The 21,899-nt window shown below is 53.4% G+C and overlaps 1 protein-coding gene across 1 annotated transcript; it reads right to left on the bottom strand.

Annotated features, from left to right (window-relative positions):
• Positions 1-15,304: 15,304 nt before the first annotated feature.
• Positions 15,305-21,634, bottom strand: ZDHHC22 (zDHHC palmitoyltransferase 22; the record flags this gene model as incomplete). Its single annotated transcript, XM_082648637.1, has 2 exons — positions 15,305-15,570; positions 21,109-21,634. The coding sequence occupies 2 exons, from the start codon at positions 21,632-21,634 to the stop codon at positions 15,305-15,307; spliced, it is 792 nt and encodes a 263-aa protein (XP_082504763.1).
• Positions 21,635-21,899: the final 265 nt, after the last annotated feature.

Raw genomic sequence — 21,899 nt, 5'->3', positions numbered from 1 at the left:
ACTAGGCCGGGGAAGAGATCAAAATTCAAAATTTAAAGTAGGGTTTCTGCAGAATGCCTCTCTCTTTCGCACCATCGTAAAGTCAAAAAATCCTAAGTCGGAGACTGTAGGTAATCAATTAAATTTTAAAGAAAACCCTGGGTGCCTACAAAGTAGGTTCCTAGTGCTCTGGTTAGTTGATTTTAAGGTGTTCTGTCAGATTTTAAACTTATATGTGACTCTGGGAGAAGCATTTTGCCAGCCTGCATTGGTTTTGATTACCTGGTTGCAGCTAACATGGATTTACTAACTCCCATATAAGAGACTGCCCTCGAGTGAAGACTCATTAGCCCCAAAGGAGAATAATTGGGGATTAAATCAAATTATGTCCTTTCCTAGTCAGTCATCTGCCAATAGCTCTTTCATCTGAAATGAAGGACATAATGGGTTTTTATATTTTAGAGAATATGTCAGTTTGCTTTTATTTTGTTCCAGATTTCTCTCCCCATAACCTTTTAATATATTTCTCTTGGCCCACTCCCTTTGCCTCCCCTGAATCTGTGTGATGCTGCCTCAGCTCTTCTCTGTGCACCGTGCTAGGAAGCTTCCTTTTTGGCAGAGAAGATGTTGCTGCGTGTTTTCTAAGGAGGCTCTTAGGTTGGTTTAACGTTACTTTAATGGTAAATAGTCATAGACCATGTAGATGTGGTGGTACTTTGTAAGGACTTTATTCTGGTCCCAGGCTCTGGGTATCATCTTTCATCCCCACCGGGAGAGAGGTAAGAGATGAGAAGAGGTCTGCCTGGGCGACACAGCACGAGCAGAGTGGCTGAAGAGAAAGAGGCAGCAGAAAGAAGCTTTATCTCAGTTCCCTTTATTATAAGAGAAGGGGAGTAGTCCTTGCTGTCCACTCGACATCCTGGGATTATGGTGAAGTACAAAAAAATGATGTCTCTAAAGTACTGTGAAATTGCTCCACAGAGCGAGGCAGCCTTCCTGCACGAAAGCCCAGCGACGGAATTCAAGTGATGACCTTCCACCCCTAAAGGGTTGTCATTTGCTTGGAACAATTAACGGTATTTTCTACCAAAATCACACTGACAACTAATGGGAAGAGAGTAAATCTCAACCCAGCCTTTGACTGGTTTCCTGGAAGGAGATATTCTGTGGGTCCATGGACTCCTGTGACCGCTCTGGCATTTTCCTCTCTTCGTTCTTGTGGCACGTGGCTTTCCTATCTGTTTCTCTTTCTGAAGGATGGTTATGCAAGGCATGAGAGAATTGCTTGAAAGAACAGTCTGTGTGGTTCCTGCCTCACATTACAGCATCTGGAGGAGATGAGAAAGAAAGAGAAAAGCCTGTGGAGTAACACAGTGAGTGGGTGGAAGCTGTTAGGAAATGAAAGGGAATAAAAACTGAAAGTAGGATCCCGAGGCCAGCCCGCGTGAGGGCCCAAGTCAGGTTGAATGATGTGCGTTTGGAGCGAGGCCTTCAGAGTGGCTTGAGAGCGCGAGAGTAAAAATAGCTGCCTTTAATCTTCCTAAAGCCTCACTTTATCTCAGGAATTGCAGGGGCCTTGGAGGAGTGCTCGCTAATTCTGGGAAATGTCTGTATAACAGAGGTGGGCCAGGGCCTCTGTTCTCCAGGGTCACCCGCAAGCCTTTGGCCTCTGGCTGGGCAGGTGGGAGTGCTTGGCTTGGAGCCTATCCTCCGTCTGGGGCCGAGAGCATGGCAGTTCCTGAGCCCTGGTCGAAAAACCCAGAGCTGCTCCCACTCGCACATAGTAAAACCATAATACCCCTCCAGAGAGCTGGGCTGAAATCACCATCTCTTCTGCTCACCCCGATACAAATTCATAAGTCGCCCCAGAGTCAGGGGAAGAGAAGAAGCTTAAAGATGCCCACAAATAAAAAACTGCACCTTCAGTAGGCCCTGCCTCCTATATAACAAGTGCAGGAAAGTCTGGTTCTGGAGGTCAGGTGGTCCCCCTAGAGAATGCTTAATTCTGACTCCCCTCTGTTCTTCAGCAAGGCTTCTTGCCTGTCACTGGGCTGCTCGGGAAATGCAGGTGTGTGTTCACTTAAGCAAAACACGGAGGAAGGGCAGTGAACCACCAAAACCAACAGCCCAGGATGCCCGCAGCTGACAGGGCAGTCCCAGGCCTGGTTTAGAGAGCGCGCTTTCACTGATGGTCCCGGAGATCCAGCAGGCCAGAGGCGCTGGGGTAACTTTAAGGTGAACGCCTTTTTTTAAAGCCTCAAGCCGATGCTTGTCTAGTCAAGATGTACTTGGAAGTTTATGCTGCTTGCATTCTTGAAGCATTTTCCAGGCTCAGTTACTCTGCGAAGCCCCTAGCTAGTCACTTACCAGAGTTGCCAATTGTACTCGTCAGGTCCGGCCGCAGTGACAGGACTGGCCTCCTGGCCCCGCCAACTGCAGGGCATAGGGAAACGTGGGAGAGCATGTACCCAGCTGTAAATGTCTCTGTTGCACTGATTTTTTTTTTTTCGGTACGCGGGCCTCTCACTGTTGTGGCCTCTCCCGTCGCGGAGCACAGGCTCCGGAGGCGCAGGCTCAGCGGCCATGGCTCATGGGCCCAGCCGCTCCACGGCATGTGGGATCTTCCCCGACCAGGGCACGAACCCGTGTCCCCTGCATTGGCAGGCAGATTCTTTTTTTTTTTTTTTAATTAATTAATTTTATTTATTTATTTTTGGCCGTGTTGGGTCTTCGTTGCTGCGCACGGGCTTTCTCTAGCTGCGGTGAGCGGGGGCTACTCTTCGTTGCAGTGTGTGGGCTTCTCATTGCAGTGGCTTCCCTTGTTGCAGAGCACGGGCCCTAGGCGTGCGGGCTTCAGTAGTTGTGGCACGCGGGTTCAGTAGTTGTGGCACATGGGCTTAGTTGCTCTGCGGCATGTGGGATCCTCCTGGACCAGGGATTGAACGCATGTCCCGTGCATTGGCAGGCGGATTCTCAACCACTGCACCACCAGGGAAGCCCCTGGCAGGCAGATTCTTAACCACTGTGCCACCAGGGAAGCCCATCTGTTGCACTGATTTTTTAATTGAGGGAAACAAGCATTCTGGAACCCACAGACTCAGAGGTGAGCAGGCATCTGACAGCAGAGGTCAGCCCCATGGTAGGTCCCACTTTGGGGACCTTTAAAAATCCTCAAACGTGGTCCTCACTACTCAGATTTTTCACTCCCCCTACCCCCCTAAGATTTGTATTACTCTCAAACCCTGATCATTTCCACTGCTGAAAGCTTTAATGTTTCCTGAAGCTTACCTGACCAAGACATTACCATTGTTAACTTCGGAGTAACAAATACGTAAAATTGTCAATACATTTATGTCCCAGGTGCTGACTTAGTTGTAGGGTATGAAATGGTGAATGAAACAGACATGTTTCTTGCTTCTGTTCTAGTGGGAGGGTAGCAATGACCGTCAGTTAGTCAGTCTTCCCTTTGATGGTTTGGGTCTCACCAGGTCTTGTACATCCAGAGTTCTGTGTGTGAGCCTGGGCAAGGTGATATGGCCTACTCACTTCTACTTTTATTTCAAAGATTAATGTTTTGATAATTTTTGGCTTTAGCATCCTTTGATTCGGGCAAGAGCCCTTCATGTTAAACCACTAGCTGAGAACAGAAGTGTTGATAGAGGCGCAGTATATTAATTAGTTGGTAAGTTCACTCCAACACCCAGCACACTAGGAGAGAGTTCTAGAAAGTGGATTATCCTTCGGACTTCTGGGCTCACCCACAAGAGAACTGCGTCTGCTTTCCTCAGCCTCCCCCCAGCTGCCGCAGAAGCATTTACAAGACCCCAAGCGAGCCTGGGCACCTCTTTAAATTTTGCACCGTAGGCACCTCGCTTGCCTCACCCGAGGCCCAGCCCTGGCAGCACCAAACAGTTCCTGAGACCCAAGTCCTACAGAAAGACACACGTGGTCTCCCGCCTTGGGGCCCTCACAGCTGAGCCAGGAGATGTGACTCACGGGGAGAGTAGCAACAGCGAGGTAGTGTGGCTGGTGCCCAAGGTCAACTACAGACCAGGGTCGTAGGAGCTCTCCAAGGTCTCGAAAGGAACACAAGGCGAGTTGAGCTTCGAGCTCAGCCTTGGCGTTGGGTGGAGTTTAGATAAGCTGAGAGAAAGGGGAACAGCATTTTAGCCAAAGGCAAGAGTCTGAGTAGAGGCATCATGGTGAGATGGAAATACAACTTTGGATCTGGTTTCTGTGTGATCCTGGCAAGTTACATACCCTTCCTGGGCCTCCTTTCCAAGTTTGTTAGATTACTATCTCCTCTGAACGGTTACTGTGCCGTAAGGTGTGAAGTGTCTACTGCAGTGGCTCCACGTGGGGAGGGGGAGGGGGTGCTCAAGAAGCGGTAATCATACGATCGTTGCTGCAGGTAAAGCACGAAGTTCGAAGCTCGAGGGGGTAGGATGGAGCCAGCTGAGCTGGCCTCCATCCAGGGTCAGCCTTTCACGTAGTCCTGAACGGGCAGTGAGCAGCCAATCAGCCCAGCTCCCTGCCGGCCTCCCACCCCCGGCTGCACCGAAAACAGAGCCCCTCCTTAGCACACACACTTGGCAAGCACGCTCTCCCAGCCTGTCCTAGGCCTCACCCCTCTTTAGGCCTATACAGCCAGGGGGTGGGGAGCTATTGAGGAATCCGTATTGATTGCAGGCCCCACCCTAGCCAGGATCCTAATCTCACACGTGGCCCAGACCCCTAGCTGATGACTCAGCCTCCAGTCTCGGCACATTCTGTCCTCACACCTGTACGGGGTGAACTTCTTCAGACCCTCTTGCTCTGGTCACTGCCCTCTGCAGGCACCTCCAGGGCAGCGGGTCTAGCCCTGGCTGCATAGCGGAAGCCCTTGAAAATCCCGATGCCCGAGGCCACACCCCAGACCGATTCTGTCAGCTTCTCTGGGAGGTAGGACCTCCCCTTCCCTTTCCCCATCAGTAATTAAAGCTCCTCAGAGGACTGCGAATGTACAGACAAAACTGGGAACTCCTGCAATGGCTCCCCATCGTGGGCTTGGGTTTAGGGAGGGGCGGAGGAGAAGGGACTAGCCCTGCACTGTGCAGTGTGATCGGTAGCGTCGCCATCCCCTGGAGCTTTTTAGAAATGCAGAATCGGAGGACTAGCTGATTGTGAATCTGCACTTCTACCAGGTTCCCGGGTGATTCCTGCACACTGTCAAGCACTGGCACCAGCTTTTACTAGACGCTCACGGTGGTCCAGGTGGGGTGCCAGGTACACACATGCCATTTCATCTCAGCCTCACAGCCTCTCAGCCGTTAGCGCACCCTCTGACAAACAAGGAGACACCGGCCATTCGTTCAACAAATCCTTCCTGAGTGCCTAATATGAGAGAAGCTCCGTACTAGGGACTGGGGATCAAGAAGGGCGCTCCCCTGCTGGACTAGTGCTTAGAGACCAATGGGGTATGATGTCAGCGTTCTCACTTAACAGCTTAACAGTCATGGGTGACTCCCTTGGCCTCTCTGAGCTCCAGTTTCCTCTTCTGCAGCTCTGGGCTGTGGTCATGATTCAGTGATTTCCCCTAGGCCAAGTACTCACCAGAAGGCTTGGATCTAGCTTGAGTTCAAGAATGGTTGCTATTGTTTATACTAGTAAAATACCAGCAGGTTGTGGGGAGGAGGGGGAGTGGGGTAGAGGGACACCAGGCCACAGTGGTGCCTGCGGAGAGGCGGCAGGGATGAGGGCGAGGTCGTGAACGCCAAGAACCTCCCAGGAGGTGATGCGCCGGGGAGGAGCCGGGGTGTGGACAAGGCTGCCCTGTCCTCGCGCTGCCTGGCGTCATTTCTCCGGATCAGGCTGGTTCTTCCCACTTTTCTGACGAGTAGATGAATCAGACCACTAGAAGCAGCATGAGTCTGGGCCTAGATCTCGCCCTTGGTCCCTTGAAGCCCTTTGTGGTTCCTCGAGGCAAGACACCGAGCAGCCCCTCCAGACCCGGGCTTCATTAGCCCGAGGTCCTCTCCTGCGCCCCACCTTGGCCTGCGGAGCGCGGGCGGCCCCTTACGGCGGAGCCGAGCCACGGCAGCGGGCCCTGGCGAGTCCCAGGCGTGCCAAGGGCGACGGGGAAGCGCAGCCAAGCCGGCTGAGACCCCGCCCCACGCGGCCCTGGTCTCACGGGGTGGGGCCCCGGCTGTGGAATTGCGGCCCGGGCCCGCGCAGGGGTCGGGTCCGCGGAATCGGCTTAGGGGTTTCGTGTTCCTCGGAGTCCCACCATTGTTTCCTGTAATTTAATTTTCTCTCCTGAAGGCGCTGCTAATTAAATCCTTTCTCCGGCGAGCCGTCGTCCCCCTCCCCTGCTCCTCTGTTTATTAATTACCCAGCACGTGCGAGGGAGCCAGGCGCGCTCAGGTGGACGGGCCTCGCTGCTCGCTCTACTGGCCGCCTGCTCAGCTCCCTCCTCGGGTCTCTCAGGGCTCTTTCCACCTGGACCATGTGAGCAGTCCTTACAAGTCTGATTAAAAGCAGGAACAGCCCTTTTCCTGCTGCTGCTGACCTCTGCTGGCTTGGAATCCATCAAAATCCAGTTCATTGCATTTCGCCTCCCCTTTCTTCCCACCTCTGAAACCGTACTCCTCACTGCTTTTTCCCCTAAGCGCTCTTCCTGCCTTGCCCCCCACCGTCCAGTGCACGACATGCTAGGCAGAGGTTTGCCACACTGAGCCCCGTGGCTTGTGGAAGGTCTCACAGCTTATCTAAGGCACAGATGGGACTAGAACCCAGCTCTCCTGAAGCTTAGCCTCTCAGGGGTCACGAACTCCGAAGGCTCCAGGGGCCCTATGTGTTGCACAGTGGGGAGGGGTGGAGTCTGCGGCAAGGGAGAGCTGTGCTTGCCCCTTTGGGGGGGTTCATTCAGTGTGCCCCACTGAGGGCCGAGAATGGCCACTTCTTGATAAGTCTAAGAGTGAGTCCAAAGAGGGTGTGAAGAAAAGGGAAGCCTCCTACACTGTTGGTGGGAATGGAAATTGGTGCAGCCGAAAACAGTATGGAAGTCCCTTAAAAAACTAAAACTAAAGTTTAAGCAATTCCACTTCTAGGCATATAATTGGGAAACAGTGAAAACTCTAATTCAGAAACATACATTCACCCCAGTGTTCATAGCAGCACTATTTACAATAGCCAAGACATGGAAACAACCTAAGTGTCCATCGACAGATGAACAGATAAAGAAGATGTGGCACATATATGCTATGGAATATTACTCAGCCATAAAAAAGAAGGAAATAATGCCATTTGCAGCAACATAGATGGACCTAGAGTTTATCATACTGAGCGAAGTAAGTCAGACAGAGAAAGACGAATATCCTATGATTATCACTTATACATGGAATCTTAAAAAATGATACAAATGAACTTATTTACAAAACAGAAACAGACTCACGGACATAGAAAAACTAATCATGACCAAAGTGGAAAGTAGAGGAGATGGATAAATTTGGGATTAACAGATACATACTACGCTATATAAAATAGATAAACAATGAGGACCTACTGCATAGCACAGGGATCAATATCTTGTAATAAGCTATAATGGGAAAGAATCTGAAAAAAATATCTATCTATCTATAGATACATAGATGTACATATATATCTATGTACGTATATATGTACAACTGAATCATTTTGCTGTACACCTGAAACATTGTAAATCAACTATACTTCAGTAAAAAATTAACATTGCATATTTAACTATAAAAAAGAAAAGAGTGAGTCCGATGTCCGAGGATGGCAGTGACCGGAACCACTGGGCACTTTGGACTCACCGTGTGGTGATCTTTCCAAGATGCTGCTTAGGGGACATGTGAGCCCCACCCCCATGCCTGCCCATCCAAGGCCTAGTTCTGCCCATGCTGTGGAGAAGGTTCCCAGGCTGGCACCCCTCCCACCGCTCATGCAGGGCCCCCCTTCCCCTCAGATCTCCCCATGTCTTGGACGCCACTCTCCCCTCCTCTCTGTCTACAGTTCCCCATTCAGACCGCATCTGGCCCAACTCTCAGCTCTCTATCAATCAGGCAGAAAAAGAAGGCAGTTCCAGCGGATCCCAGAATTTGAAAGGAGGCGTTGTGGCTGGGGTGTGTGTGCTGTCTTTAAGGAGATACTGGTGGTGGGGATTTCAGGCATCACAAGGAGGCCAGAAGGGGGCATTTGGGGACAGGGACTCTGGGAAGGAGCCCACACACAGGACTGCCTCCCCTCTGGAAGCCTCCCAACGCTGGCTCTCAGCTGCTCTCGGCTCAGAGTTTCAGGTCAGTGCCCTGCTCCCTGCCTGCTAGCTTCTGGCTAAGGCTGCCTTCAGTGGGGAGGGCGTTAACATGTGATCTCGCTTCGCCAGCTATCCCTTTGGCCCCTCCGGAGGCTTCTCTTTTCGCATAGGTTGTAGATGAGCTTTGGCGGCTGTGTCTCTTCCTCCTTAGGACCCACTCCATCTTAGGGTCTTTGGTGCCTCCCCTGCTCTGGTCTCTGTGGGAGGGGGTGTGAGAGGTGCCCGGCTGTGCTCAGCCTTCTGGCAGTGTCTGGTCCCCACCTGCAGGTGCCCTGATACTGCCTGGGAGTAACTGCCTGGAAATAACTGAGACCTTTCCCCCGGGCTAGGCATTGTCCCTGAGCCCTGGAGGATGGCCCCCAGCCTGGACTGTCCTCAGACCCGCACAGTCAGTCTCTGGTAGAAGCTGCTTCATCCAGGGCAACTCGCCATCATCATCAGTCTGGGAGGAACCAGATACACCCATAGTTCCTGAAATCAGCCTGTTTTCACCTGCACAGTCACCTCAAGCAGCTGACTGTCTGCTCTGTGAAGAGAGAGGCTGAGCCTTATTCCTGTCTCTGTTCCCACCAGGGCCTGTCACATAGTAGGTGCTCAATAAATTTGTTGGCTGAATCAGTCAGTCAATGAACTGATGAATAAAAATGCGACTCCTTGTTACTTTTCAGCAGGGAATTTATTGGATGTCTACAACAGTCCACGTAGAAAGACAATCTAGTGTCTGGGTTAAAAGGATAAAGTCAGGAGCAGGCAGCCTGGGTTTGAATCCCAGCTCTGCCACAAGGCTTTGGACAAGTTATATAACCTCTTTGGGCCTCAGTTTCTTTATCTGGAAAATAGGGGTAGTAATAAATCATACCTCAAGGGGTTGCTATGAGGAATAAATAGTGCAGGTAAAGTGTGTGTACGACAAGGGCCTGCTATGCAGAGAATGTTCAGTAAGTGCTGGCCATTCTCACTCACGGTAGAATTACTGCGACAGTAGTGTCAGTGGACTGCACTCTACACTAGGAATGGGGGAAACCAGGGCACTTCATCGTCCCCATTCCCGCCCTCTAAGGTTCACAGTAGAGTTGGGAGATGAAATCCACAAGGAGGGAGGAAGTTAGAGCTGCCAGGTGTAGGGGAAGATTCCCCCAGGGCTGGACTAATTGAGGAGAGGCCCTGTGGGATGTAGTGGGGCTGGGAGAGGCCTAGGCTGATGGAAGAGGCATGTGGTTGTGGGGTGTGGGGTCACCCATGAGGGGGCAGCGGGCCACAAGGGGGATGTGGACCTTGCCAGTCAACTCAGGAGACTGTACATCACGCAGGTCATCCCTACATTTCAGGGTTTTCAGCTTTTCAAATCTACTCGAGCTCCTGGAGGCCATCCTGGCAGAAACAGTTTCCTTCCAACCGCATTTGCTGAGTCTGGGTGGGAAGGAAAGAGTGATGGGGAGCTCCCAGAGGCCCCTCTTTGGGCCCAGGGTGAGGTCCAGGGATCTCCGATGGTCCCAATTGAGTTTTCCAGCAGCTTCAGGCTGAAACTCTGGGCAATAAACATGACCCCCTGCCTTTGGTCTCCAACCTGGAGGACCCTGCTGATCTAAACATCAGTTTGTGCCTGATGCACCCAAGCAGGACACCCTTGACCTAGGATGAGCCAAGGGTTTGTAAGAAGTGATCAGAGGGAGGAGACAGGGGGAGCGTGCCTTTAGGGCTAAAATCTTCTCTGACTGTGGTTGCATACTCATGCTCCTATCACTCCTAAATGGAGACTTGAAATTCCCAGAAATCAACTGGCATCCCTGCCCCTGGATAGTCCTTCCCATCCCCACTTCCACCCACAGCCTTGCTTTTCTGCCTAACCAACTCCTATTCATCCTCTGTGACCCAGATGTCACCTCCTCTGGGAAGTCTTCCAGCCTACCCACGGCTGAGTGAGTGCTCTCCTCCAGGCTTCCCTAGCACCCTGTCCTCCTCCTTCCATCAGCGCTGTCATACCACAGGACCGTCTGTGATTGGTCCTCTTCCCTGTGAGCTCCCCCAGGTCAGGCAATGGGTCTCATTCATCTTTGCCTTCCTGGTTTTTGGCACCATGCCTGGCATCGAGTCAGCATCAATGAATGTTTGAGGCATGAATGGAGAAGCTGGGCCAGCACGACCCAGAGTGAGAGGAATAGGGCAGAGGCAGAGGCCAACACCAAGAGCAGCTGAGCTACCCCAGACACTGCCTGCCCCACCAGCAGGCTCGCCTGGCCGCTAAGCAGGTCCAAGGTTCTACCTCATCTCTAAGGCACCTGGGATAAGACAGGAGTCAGGCATCCTTGCTCTCTGCCCATCACCCCCTTTTCTCCCCAGCAGGAGGGGCTGCTTCCCAAGCATCCCTGAGTGCATGCCCAGAAGCAGGGCAGGAGGGACGTGAGGGGAAACAATGAGGCCAGTTGGAGGACACAGGGTACAGAGAGGAGCCAGGGCACTGGGGGGACCAAATACATGGAGTGACAGGGACAACCATGCTCTTAGTGGAGGAGACTGGCTGAAAGATGGCTGCCAGGACCGAAGGACTGGGCTCCTCATTATAGTGGAGGGGGATGTGGTTTAGGTCTCCTCAAGTACATCGTTTCCCCAAAGCTCCTTTGGTTCCCGAGCGCTGGGGAGCCCAGTATCTCCCTGTGTTTGCCACTGGGTGTGGAGACCAGAGGACCTATGACCTCTGCTGCCACAGGCAGATGGTTCCCCACCCCCCGGCTTTGGGAGTCAGAGACTTGTGCGTAAAAAAGCTCTGAACCCCTTCCTCCACTCAAGGTTGCAGAGTGGTTATTAAGAGTGACACCATCAACTGCCAACCAATGGGCCAATGACAGTGGCGAGCGCTTCAGGGGCCCTGAACCCTGCCCAGGGTCATGTTCTCCTCCCAGTTCCAGTGCTCCTGATGGCCTGTCCTTTGAGGTCACACTGATCACCCCATCTCAACCTTCAGGATCACCTTGGATCCTTTCAGCAGTGCCCCTTCAGTCATGCTCCATGTCTGTGAAGTGCCTCTGATATCCTCTCTTCCTTACCAGCCTGCAGCCACTATTCCCCCCTAGACCCTGGTTACATCATACACAGATCATAGCAAATGCCTCTTATCTGGTCCCTCCCACTTCCAGTCTACCTGCCAAGGCTCCATTTTCTGAACTCTAGCTCTAATCAGGTAATTCCCTTGCTCAAAACCTTCAATGGTTCCCTATTACCGGTCAAATTTATTCCAGATCTCTTAGCTTGGCATTCAAGGCCCCTCTGCTCAGGTCCCAACTCTTAGCCTTAACTCCCTCTGCCTCACTGTGATGTCCCCGATCCTAACTGTTCCACGATCATTCCAAGGCTCGAGGCCTGTTCCCTCCACCTGGACAGCCCTCTCCATCCCTCTCCACCCGCAGAGATCTCATCCCTCCTTCCAGGCTCTGCCCAAATGGAAGCTCCTTGCTCCCTACCTCTGGATGTGCTCTCTTCGTCCTTTGAGCACTCCCAGGAACCTCTCCCAGGATGTGAACCCCTGGAGAACAGAGCTGTCTCATTTGTCTTCCAGCCCCACTGTGTGCACAGCCCAGTACTGGCACACAGGTATGCGGTGAGCGAATGAGCACGGATCTGTGCAATCATTGAGCACCTACTACGTGCCTGGTCCCTGCCAGGCATCCAGGGTACAGTGTGAACAAGGCAGGTGTGTCTGCCCTGTGGGGTATGGATAGCTCAGACTCTAGAATGTGCTGAGGGTTAGCTGCAGCTCCATTCATCCCTTCCCGCTGGCCCCAGCACATCTCGGGACTGCCTTGCTGGTTGCCCCTTGGTGTGTGTTCAGGGAATGCCGACCCATATGCAACACTGACCTTGGCTTCAACAGCCCAAGTAGGATGAGCACTTTGCAGCTGTGTCTTCCATCAGTCCAGGCCTGCACATCTTTGGATGCATCAGAGGCTATGCCCATTCCCCTGCTCAGGGACCACTCCCTCCCTGCAGGGCTCCACACCCTCCCAGCTGCCAAGGGGCCGAGAGGAGGGGGCCCTGCCTGATCCTCGGTGGTGGGCAGCTCTGGCTGAGATGGAGGACCAGGCGGACTCCCCTCTGCATTCACTCCCCAACTGTCATGGGAAGGAGTGAGAGAGGGGGATTGCGAGAGGGAGGCGGAGGCAAGTTCCCAGGTGGGACATTCCATCCCTGGTGCCTGTGGGTCCACGCAGACCTGCTACCAACCAGGGTTGATACCCGCACTTTTACCAGCCACGTGGCACAATCCTGACCGCTCACAGTGGACACTGGCTGAAGGGCTGGAGCAGGATCCTGGGGGCCCCGCGCTGCTGCCAGGCGCTGCCCTTTTCATCGCTGGATTCGAGGTGAGCCCGGGATCCCAGGGAAGGAGCAACAGTGTCTGGGCAGCAGGGGCGGATTACTCAGGGAGTCTGGACACTGGTTACTTACCTACTGGAACAGAAGCGTTTTTAATACTTACCTTAAATATTTTAGCAGCTAGTATGACCGTGTCGGTATACTCCAGCCTTGCCAGCCCTGCTACCAACCAGAGCGCCAAAACCATCACAACAAGCCCAATTTAAAACCACATATTTTATTGATGTTCTTCATCGACATTATAGGGCCATGTGTACAAATATTTCTCAAGTCCTACACCTGGCAACCTCCCCACTGTCACCCCCACTGGCCAGTCAGCCAGGAGATGACTCCCTGCACGTATCCCTTTTGCTCCCTCACACTGCTGAGCCTCCAGGAGACTGAGCAGGGCAGGGCTGGCTTCCAAGCCTGAGCTTTGGGGTCAGGAGTGAGCCAGGCCCTTTCCCTTCTCGCCTTCCACTCCCACTGATTCAATATGGTCAGAACTGAGGGTGAGGATGCCCCTCCCGCCCCAATGGCCCCTCCATCCAGGAAGCCTGGGCTCCCCTTCAACCCTCTCCGCCACATCCTTCCCCTCCAAGCGACCTATCCTGCTGCCCAGCAAGATGGCAGAGTGACTGTTTTGCAGGGTGTGGGGACATGGGGTCAGCAACAGGATGCTCCTGGTGGTAGGGATTTCATCCTGTTCACCACCGTACACCAGTGCCTGGTGGAGACCTGGCACACAGTTGGTGCTCAGTAAATACATGTAGGATGAACGAGTGAATAATATAAGAGGGAGAACTATGAGCAGGTGGCACCATTACTACATTAGTTCTCTAGGGGCCATGAAGGCAGAACCAAGATAAAGTCCTCCCAAGCTCTGCTCGGGAACTCGAGGTGCTGTGCAGTGTCGTGTGGCAACGGTTGGGGTCACTGTGGCCACCAGCTGGACACTGCAGAGTGTGGGCTCCAGCAGACTGGATGGCAGAACGGCCTTGGGACCCGGTCAGGAGGGGGCGCTTGTGTTGTCCCCACTCCCTCATATGCCCCAGGAGTCTGGTCTTCTGGGTCCCAGAATGCAGAGCAGTGCCCTCATCCAGAGCTAGTCAGGGCTGGTCTCCCAATTGCACCCCTATATTCCGGTCTCCCTGTTCCTGAGCCTCAACTCTCCCAATCTCACTCCTCAGAGTTGAACGTGATTTTCCAGCTTTGCTCTCCCCACCACTGCCCCGACCTGCCCCTGACACTGCCCCATCTCCCTGTCCTCAAAGGCCAACCCCCTCAACTAGCATTAATACCTAGTAGTCCCATCTCGCTGGTGGTCAGGTAGGGTCCTGAAAGTTTGCATCATGATTTTCAGACTACTCCATCCCGCCCCATCCTCCACGAAAGCAAATAATTCACAGGTGTCTCTGCAGATCTTGCCTCTGGACCTGGCAATCATGAAGAAGACACTGGCATCTTGGGGTGGGAAAGGATCTTCCTTTCCCTGACCGTGTGCAGAAATTCTTTCCACAGCATGCCTGCCAGATGACTGCCTAGTCCCTTCCGGAATACCTCCAGTTGTGAGGCACTCACTACCTTCCCAGGCAACTATTCAAACACTGAACAGCTTTAGCTGCTAGAATGTCCTTCAGAAATGAACCCATTTGCCCCTTTCATTCTCAGTCCCCAAATATCCCAGTGCCCAATCTCTGTGTGACCCTCTCTCTTCCCATTCTTTCTCTATTTTCATAACAACATTCCTCACCACTTTCTCTCTCTCTCTCTCTCTCTCTCTCTCTCTCTCTCTCTCACACACACACACACACACACACACGATCACATGCCCCCCCTTCTATATGGTTGTGCAGTCACACACCACTCTCATTTATCAGTATCTCCCTTTCCTTCTCTCTTCTTCCTTGCCTTCCCAGCATCTAGCAAAGACCCAGAGGCTGGAAGAGTGCCAGGGAAAGGAAGCATCCAGCCAGGCCCTGGATGGCACTGGGTAGCCGGCTGGGGCGGGGTGGACAGGGGACAGCAGCTAGAAGTCCCAGGCCATTGGCTGCTGTCTCCCAGAAAAAGGCCTTGCAACTTGAGGGCTGGGCAGCGAGCTGCTGAGTTCTTTTTTCCCTCCATTGTTCACAATTCCACGGAGGGGATGAGGACACACACCCCTCCTTTCCCAACCTCACTAGCAGCTGGCAGAGCTGACTTGGCTGCCTCTCACACGTGGTAATTTTAAACCTTTTGCCAGACTCCAGGTCCTGGGGAGCTGCATACCAGCAGCAAGAATCCCCTCCCGACTCCTGACATGGGGCTGAGAGGAAAAGCTCTAGCAGATAGCAGTGATGACATGAGACTTGGTGGAGCGTGGGTGAACCAGGCAGAGGGGAAAAGCAGGCACCCCAAGGGGGAAGAAACAAAAGAGAAGCTCTGAACGGTTAGCAGCCACCAGGCTGGCTCACGGGGAACCTAGCAACGCCTCAGTGGCCATTTTCCCTCCTTGTCATGATCCACCAGCCAACGCTGTTCTCTGTATGTTACAGACCAGGGGTGGATGCTAGGGCCTTACCGGCCCAAAGCTGTAGTGGGCCATGGGTGGAGACAGGGTGCTGTGGTCTTATGTTCACGAGGAGTCAACACACACACACAGAGGAATGATGGGAGTGCCTGCTACTTGTCCCGCTGCTTGGAGCTCTCACTTCCAACATTGAACATGGGGACCAGCAGGCCCAGGAGCCACCTCTTTCCGAAGACCTCCTGTAAGTTCTTGCGCCAAGGCCGGGCCCTCACTGCCACCCCCTTCCGCACCTGGTGGCGGGTCTGCCCCCGGAGGATCAGCAGCAGCTGATGGCAGCAGAAGCCAGCGCAGGCCAGGCCGACGGCAAACCAGAGGTAGAGCATGAGGATGACGAACATTTCAGGACCAAGGACAGCTCCTGCAGGGGGGCGGGAAAACAACAGAATCGCTTTACACCCAGGCCACGCCCCGAACTGCCGTCCAAGCAGGCGCTTTCCACTAGGGAGGGAGATTAATGAGATTGAAGCTACATCTCAGCTCGGCAGCGAGGGAGAGGAACAAGTTGTCCTAACTTCTTCCTACTGCTGATGGCTCCTGAGGCGAGAGAGGAGAACTGGGGACGTGGGAGACGCTTCTATGGGCAGTGCCTAGATGCTAGCATTTCCTCAGGGTCAGTGATACCATCTCTCTCTCTCTCTCTCTGCCTTCTCTTTTGGGGCTAGAAACAGGGAGAAGGGTTGTTTTTCAGGAGGAGAGAGGAGTGAGCTGAGGACCCTGGAGAGGGAGCTGGTGCCTGGGCAGCTGTCTAGACTGCAGTGCCTTCTCCTCGGAGCTGTGAGCACTGGCTGGGAGGACTCGGGAAAGTGACAGCATGATGGAGAACAGGGCCTAGTCATCAAGAAGAATAAATCACGAGTTTCAAGGCAGTGCAGAGGATAATTCAGTCATCAATGTTAAAAAGAGGACAGTATGGCACTGGAACTTTCAGCCACAGCCGTCCTGTCAGAGCTTGCTAAGGCTGGAAAAGGCCCCCAAGGTCATCAGTCTAGGTCCCTGCCTTGAGCTGGACCTTCCCTAAACCCCTCTAAACCAGCACTCTCCATGACTGATTTAAACATCACTGAGTAAGAAATTCTCCACTCTTCCTCCGAGTTGGGGTGGCCGGTCCGTGCTAAGTTTGAATCTCCCAGCTCTGTGGTCTTGCACAAGTTTCTTAATTTGTCTGAGCTGCAGTTTGCTCATAATGTAAAATGGGTATAACAACAATGACTCCATGGGGTTGCACGTTTCAGAGAAATTGTGTGCGCAGTGGCCAGCATTCTGGTTCACACTCAGCGCAGCACTCCCTGCTGGGCATCCTTCACAGATAAGGAGACTACCTCCAAAAGGGGCTCAAGCTTAACTCTTAAGACCATCACGCTTTCTCCTTCTCCTTTCCAGGGCTTGGAGATCTGGCTGGGTTACAACTTTAGCAGCCTTGACCTGCCCAGCAGCCAGGGCAGTGGGCCCAGGAGAGAACTCAAAAGCCCTCCTCAGCCCCTCTCTCCAGCAGGGCAAGCTCACCATCACTTCCTCCAGTGAGATGCCAGAGACCCTACCTTATAACCTATTCAACCTCTGCAAATCTCAACCCTATTCCTCCCTTCTCCAGCTTCCCGTGGTGCCCACGGAACTCTTCTCAGCTCCCCACGTTTCCATTCCCAGACCCCTGAGGGCTGGGCTTTTAAAACTTTTCCAGGGACTTCCCTGGTGGCGCAGTGGTTAAGACTTCACGCTCCCTATGCAGGGGGCCCAGGTTCGATCCCTGGTCAGGGAACGAGATCCCACATGCATGCCACAACTAAGAGTTCGCATGCCACAATTAAGCAGCCTGTGAGCCTCAACTAAGGAGCCCGCCTGTCACAACTAAGACCCAGTGCAACCAAATAAATAAATTAAAAAAAACACTTTTCCAATCTGAGCAATGGTGGACTCAGTGGCCAGGAGGATGTGGATATGACTCAGGTTTGCTCATGAGCATCCCCCTCTTGCCCTCAGCCCTAGGAGCTTTGATAGCAGGTTTCTCTTTGCAAACTTGGGGACAAATAAAGTCCTGCTGTCCAGGGGACGGAAAGCTCAGTCCAGCTGGCTTGCACGGGGGGCAGGGGGCAGCAACGGTACAGGGCTCACCTTGCGCTGTGCCATGCCTCTGACCTACTTCTTCCTTGTCAGCACAGGTTAGCTCATGCAGCCATGTGCAGGATGAAGGATCCTGGAACCATGGTGCCCTCTGGGGTGCAGGAATGCTACAGGCAAAGATGGCGTTCAAGCTGGGCTGTGCAAACATCAGAGCTGTCGAGTGCAAGCCTGCCTTGCACCTCAGCCTCAGGGACAAGCCTGGGCTGATGGAAGCTGTTTTCCACAGTCTCTTTTTTCTGGCGCTAAATCAAGGCATGAAGAAAAGACCTTGTGGCCTTTCCCCGGCCCCTTGCAGCAGCTACAAAAGGCTAATCTGGGGACATGCTTTCTCTCAAAGTGTTTGAAGCTGCCTAGCCTGGCTGCCTCAGCTTCTCTGAACTATTTAATAATAGTTCTGCTTCTTTTAGAAAATCACAGAATATTCCTAATGGGCCTGAAGGGTCACACCACCCAATCACTCCACCCTGGCTTTCCACCAAGCACCTATAGCACCTCTGACAGATCATCACCCAGCATCTTTAATATACATCCTGGGATAAGAAGCTCTCTCCCTCCCAAAGTGGCTCATTCATCAAGAAGCAACTGCAGGGAGGCAGTATTGTGGGAAGAATGTGGGCTCTGGAGGCTAGCAGCTCTGAGTCCAAAGCTTGGGTTGGACTCATACTAGCTGTGTGCTTTCAAAGCAACTTAACCTTGTTAAGCCTTTGGTTGCTGAGTCTTTAAAAATAATATAATAATACCTACCTCACAAACTTGTCCTGAGGATTGGATGAAATGAGACCTGCACAGTGGTTAGCACATAATATTTGCTCAACAAATATTAACCCCTTTTCCCTTCTACTGGACTTTCTGGCACTCACCACACTGGCGTACTTTTCCAAATGCCACGACACAGGTCAGATGGTGTCATCTCCATTTCCCAGATGAGAAGAATGAGGCTCAGAGAAGTGACACAACCTGTACTGCTCCCACGAAGCCAAAAGAAAGAACAGCTTCTAAAATCTAACTGGCCAGTCTCCTTCCTCTCTGGCATCAACGGAGGGCATGTGGGTACAGCCACCAGAAGACCCCCACCCCACTTCTGGCTCACGGGGCCCACACACGGCCATCCCGTGCTCTGGTGGCAGATCTGCCTTAGGGGCAGTACCACAGTTGGGGACAGCTCAATCTAGCAAATGACTTGTCCCTTTTTACTTCCTGTCCACCTGGCCTCTGGAGCAGATGAGAGGGCAGTGCCCTCAACCATCTGGGTTGAGAAGAGAGGGAGAAGGGACAGGAAGGGAGAAGCTGAACAGGTGAGGTGTGTGTCAGGGCAGGCGAGAGAAGGGCTGTCAAGGGGAAAGATGAAAGGCCAGCAAAGGAGGAGGATGAGATGGGAGAGTTGGAGATTAGAAATCACGGCCTCGGGACTTCCCTGGTGGTCCAGTAGTTAGGAATCTGCCTTCCAGTGCAGGGGATGTGGGTTTGATCCCTGGTCGGGGAACTAAGATCCCACATGCCATGGGGCAACTAAGCCCGTGCACTCTAGGGCCCGCGGGACAACTAGAGAGTCCCCGCACCGCCACTCCGGAGCCCGAGCACCACAACTAGAGAGAAGCTCGCGCGCCGCAGCAAAGAGCCCATGAACCGCAACAAAAGATCTTGCACGCGACAATGAAGATCCTGCGTGCCGCGGCTAAGATCCAATGCAGCCAAATAAGAAAAAGAAAAAGAAAAAGAAATCTTGTCCTCCTTTTCCTAGTGGGTCTGGTGAGGAGGTAAAAGATAGTGGGACTCATTTTTCTGCTACAATAGGGATCTGGGCCCCAGGATAGGCACTGACTGGCTCTGCTCCCTCATCAGATCAAAGCAAGAGGTTCCTCTTCTTTACTTTCCTGTCTCCCACCCAAACCTAGCACATATGGACAGGCCTCAAGCCCAGCTTAAATCAAACCATTTCAAGATCCTCTCTTTGGAAGCATCCATTTTTATGTGATGAAACTACTTGGAAAAGAAAGTGTAATCAGCCTCTCTGGCTCTCCTCATCTCTCCACCTGCCTGTGCTCACACTCTACCGCCTAGCCCGCCCACTTTCCCTCCCTCGTCCTGGCTATTTCAGTCCCAGCAGCCTCCTATGCTGGCGCCAGGATCCAGAAGGTCGGAGAGCTCTGAGTTCTGGGTCCAGCTCAACCACCAGCCCTCAAGGCAACCCTCATAGCTGGGTCCTTCCTCCAGGGCCTCTGTGTTCCCACTGCCAAATGGCACAAAGTTTTACACCTGCAGAGGACTGGGCTGAGGCCCCAACAAAGACCAAAACGATGGCTTCCCCCAGAGTGGGGCCAAATTTTATGAATGTCCAGCCCAGGCATATCAAGACAATTTGGGGCTCTCAGTGGAAGAAGCTGCACTCTGTCTTTTTTGTCCCTGAAAGGTCAGTGGGGTATGAAACACGCTGTATTCCCTCCGCTGCTGCGCGTTGTCTAAAGACCTGGGAGGCAGGCCAGAGGCTGCTGCTCGGAAGTACTAAGATCCTGGGGAGCCATTTAACCCCATCTGAGCCTCAGTTTCTTCATGAGAAATGGAGATGACATCACACACGCACAGCTACGTGTCCCTATGTGCATGCTACTAATTGTAACAGCCAAGTCAGTCAGAGTCAAAGGCCGGGGTAGGTGGAGTGAAGGAAATGAGGTAGGGGCCAATTTCATGGCCAGGCAGGGTGGGTCCTGACCGGTGTCAAGGCCTGGTCCCTGCCACCAGGAACCAGGTTCTCCTTGGGGTACTCTCCTTGGGGTACGCTATATAAAGCACAGTCCTCACCAGGGGGCATAGCTGAGCCCCAGCGTGAAGGTCTACATGCCTGGCTCCTGCAAGTGTAAGAGCCTCCTGGAGGGTCAGATCCCACGCCAGTCCCATGGCGCTGTGGTGTGAAGATGGAGCCATTAAATATGGCTGCATCTCCAACCAGATGCTCCTTGCTCTGAGCCATCTGCAGACTGGAGGACCACCTGGAGGGGGTCAAACATAGCGGGTAGGAGGGCGAGGGTTAGCCTCCTGCTGGGACTGGCCCGGCACCCTGGTCAGCCTTACTGTGGTTGACCAGCAAGACCTTTGGAGGGCAAAGTCCTCGGAGGAATGTGAGCAGGATTGGGGTCCAGGCAGAGGAAGGACATAGCACGGGGGTACCTCACAGGCTGCACGGAGGGACGGCCAGCAATCAGCCCCTCCTGGCACAGGGCAGGTGTATTGCCTGGTTTGCCACAATTCTATGAGCAAATGGGCAGCGGCGAGCACCGAGGAGAAGATGAATGAGGATGGATGTGGGGAGGGAGGTTGCCAGCTGACATACAGCATGCCCAGTTAGTCTGCTTTTGTTTTTTTTTTTTTTTTGCGGTACGCGGGCCTCTCACTGTTGTGGCCTCTCCCGTTGCGGAGCACAGGCTCCGGACGCGCAGGCTCAGCGGCCATGGCTCACGGGCCCAGCCGCTCCGCGGCATGTGGGATCTTCCCGGACTGGGGCACGAACCCGTGTCCCCTGCATCGGTAGGCGGACCCTCAACCACTGCGCCACCAGGGAAGCCCTGCCCAGTTAGTCTGAATTTCAAACAGATAACTAAAAAACTTTAGTGTAAGTATGTCCGCTGCAATATTCAGGAAATACTTATATTAAATAGTTATGCATTGTTTATCTGAAATTACAATTTAATTGGGCATCCTGTATTTGCTAAATCTGGCAAACTTGGGGTTGAGGTAGAAGGTCTTTGCATAGGGCCCAACCTGCCTGCCAAGGCCCACTCACCGGAGAAGAACTGGCTGATGGAGGTGGGAAGGAGCGTGAGGAAGGCCAGGGGGTGGGCGAAGGAGATGGAAAGGACTGCGGAGATGTAGGCCACGCCGGCCACCATGGAGTAGAGGCAGGCCAGGGAGGTGTAGAGGCAGAACAGGATGAAGTTGCGCATGTTCCTGCTCCCGATGCAGTTGCCGGTGAAGAAACAGTGATGGTCGTGCCTCAGGGTGACTCTGGCGCACACTCGGCAGAAGTGGGCGCTGGGCGGAGGGCACAGGGCCCTCCTGGCTGCGGTCCCCTGGCAGGCGTCCAGGTCGTCTGGGGAGTTCTGGATGACCAGGACGTAATTACCCAGGGCGTTGGTTGAGAGGAACAGGAAGAATGCCCCGTGGAGCAGCGCAGGTGAGAAGAGCCGGGCGGCCGAGGGGTCCTCACGCATACTAGGCAGGAAGAGGAAGAGCTGCAGCACGAAGGTCACCAGGGAGATGCACAGGAAGTAGGCGGGGGCCACCACGTTGAGCAGCCTGAGGGCCAGCATCCTCGATTACATTCCTAAGGGGCCCAGGGGGAGAGGAAGACTCACTGCAGCGTCCGGAGGGCTCCCTAGGGCTCTCCCCAGCGCTGTCTGTCCGTCCTGCTCCACGCAAATCCATGTCCCTCGGACCACCCCTCCTCTCTTCCCTAACCCGTGACCAAGCAGGCGTGAGACCCCGAGATCGTGACAGCGTCTGGGAGCCAAGCCCTACCTTCTGGTGCCCACCTCCTCCGTTTTTGAGGCACCTCGGCGCCTTGACGGCCCGGGG

The sequence above is a fragment of the Grampus griseus genome (assembly GCF_964374135.1).
Source record: "Grampus griseus genome assembly, chromosome: 2".
NCBI lineage: Eukaryota > Metazoa > Chordata > Mammalia > Artiodactyla > Delphinidae > Grampus > Grampus griseus.
The sequence above is the reverse complement of the archived record's forward strand: the minus strand, read 5'-3'. Positions and strand labels throughout refer to the sequence as shown.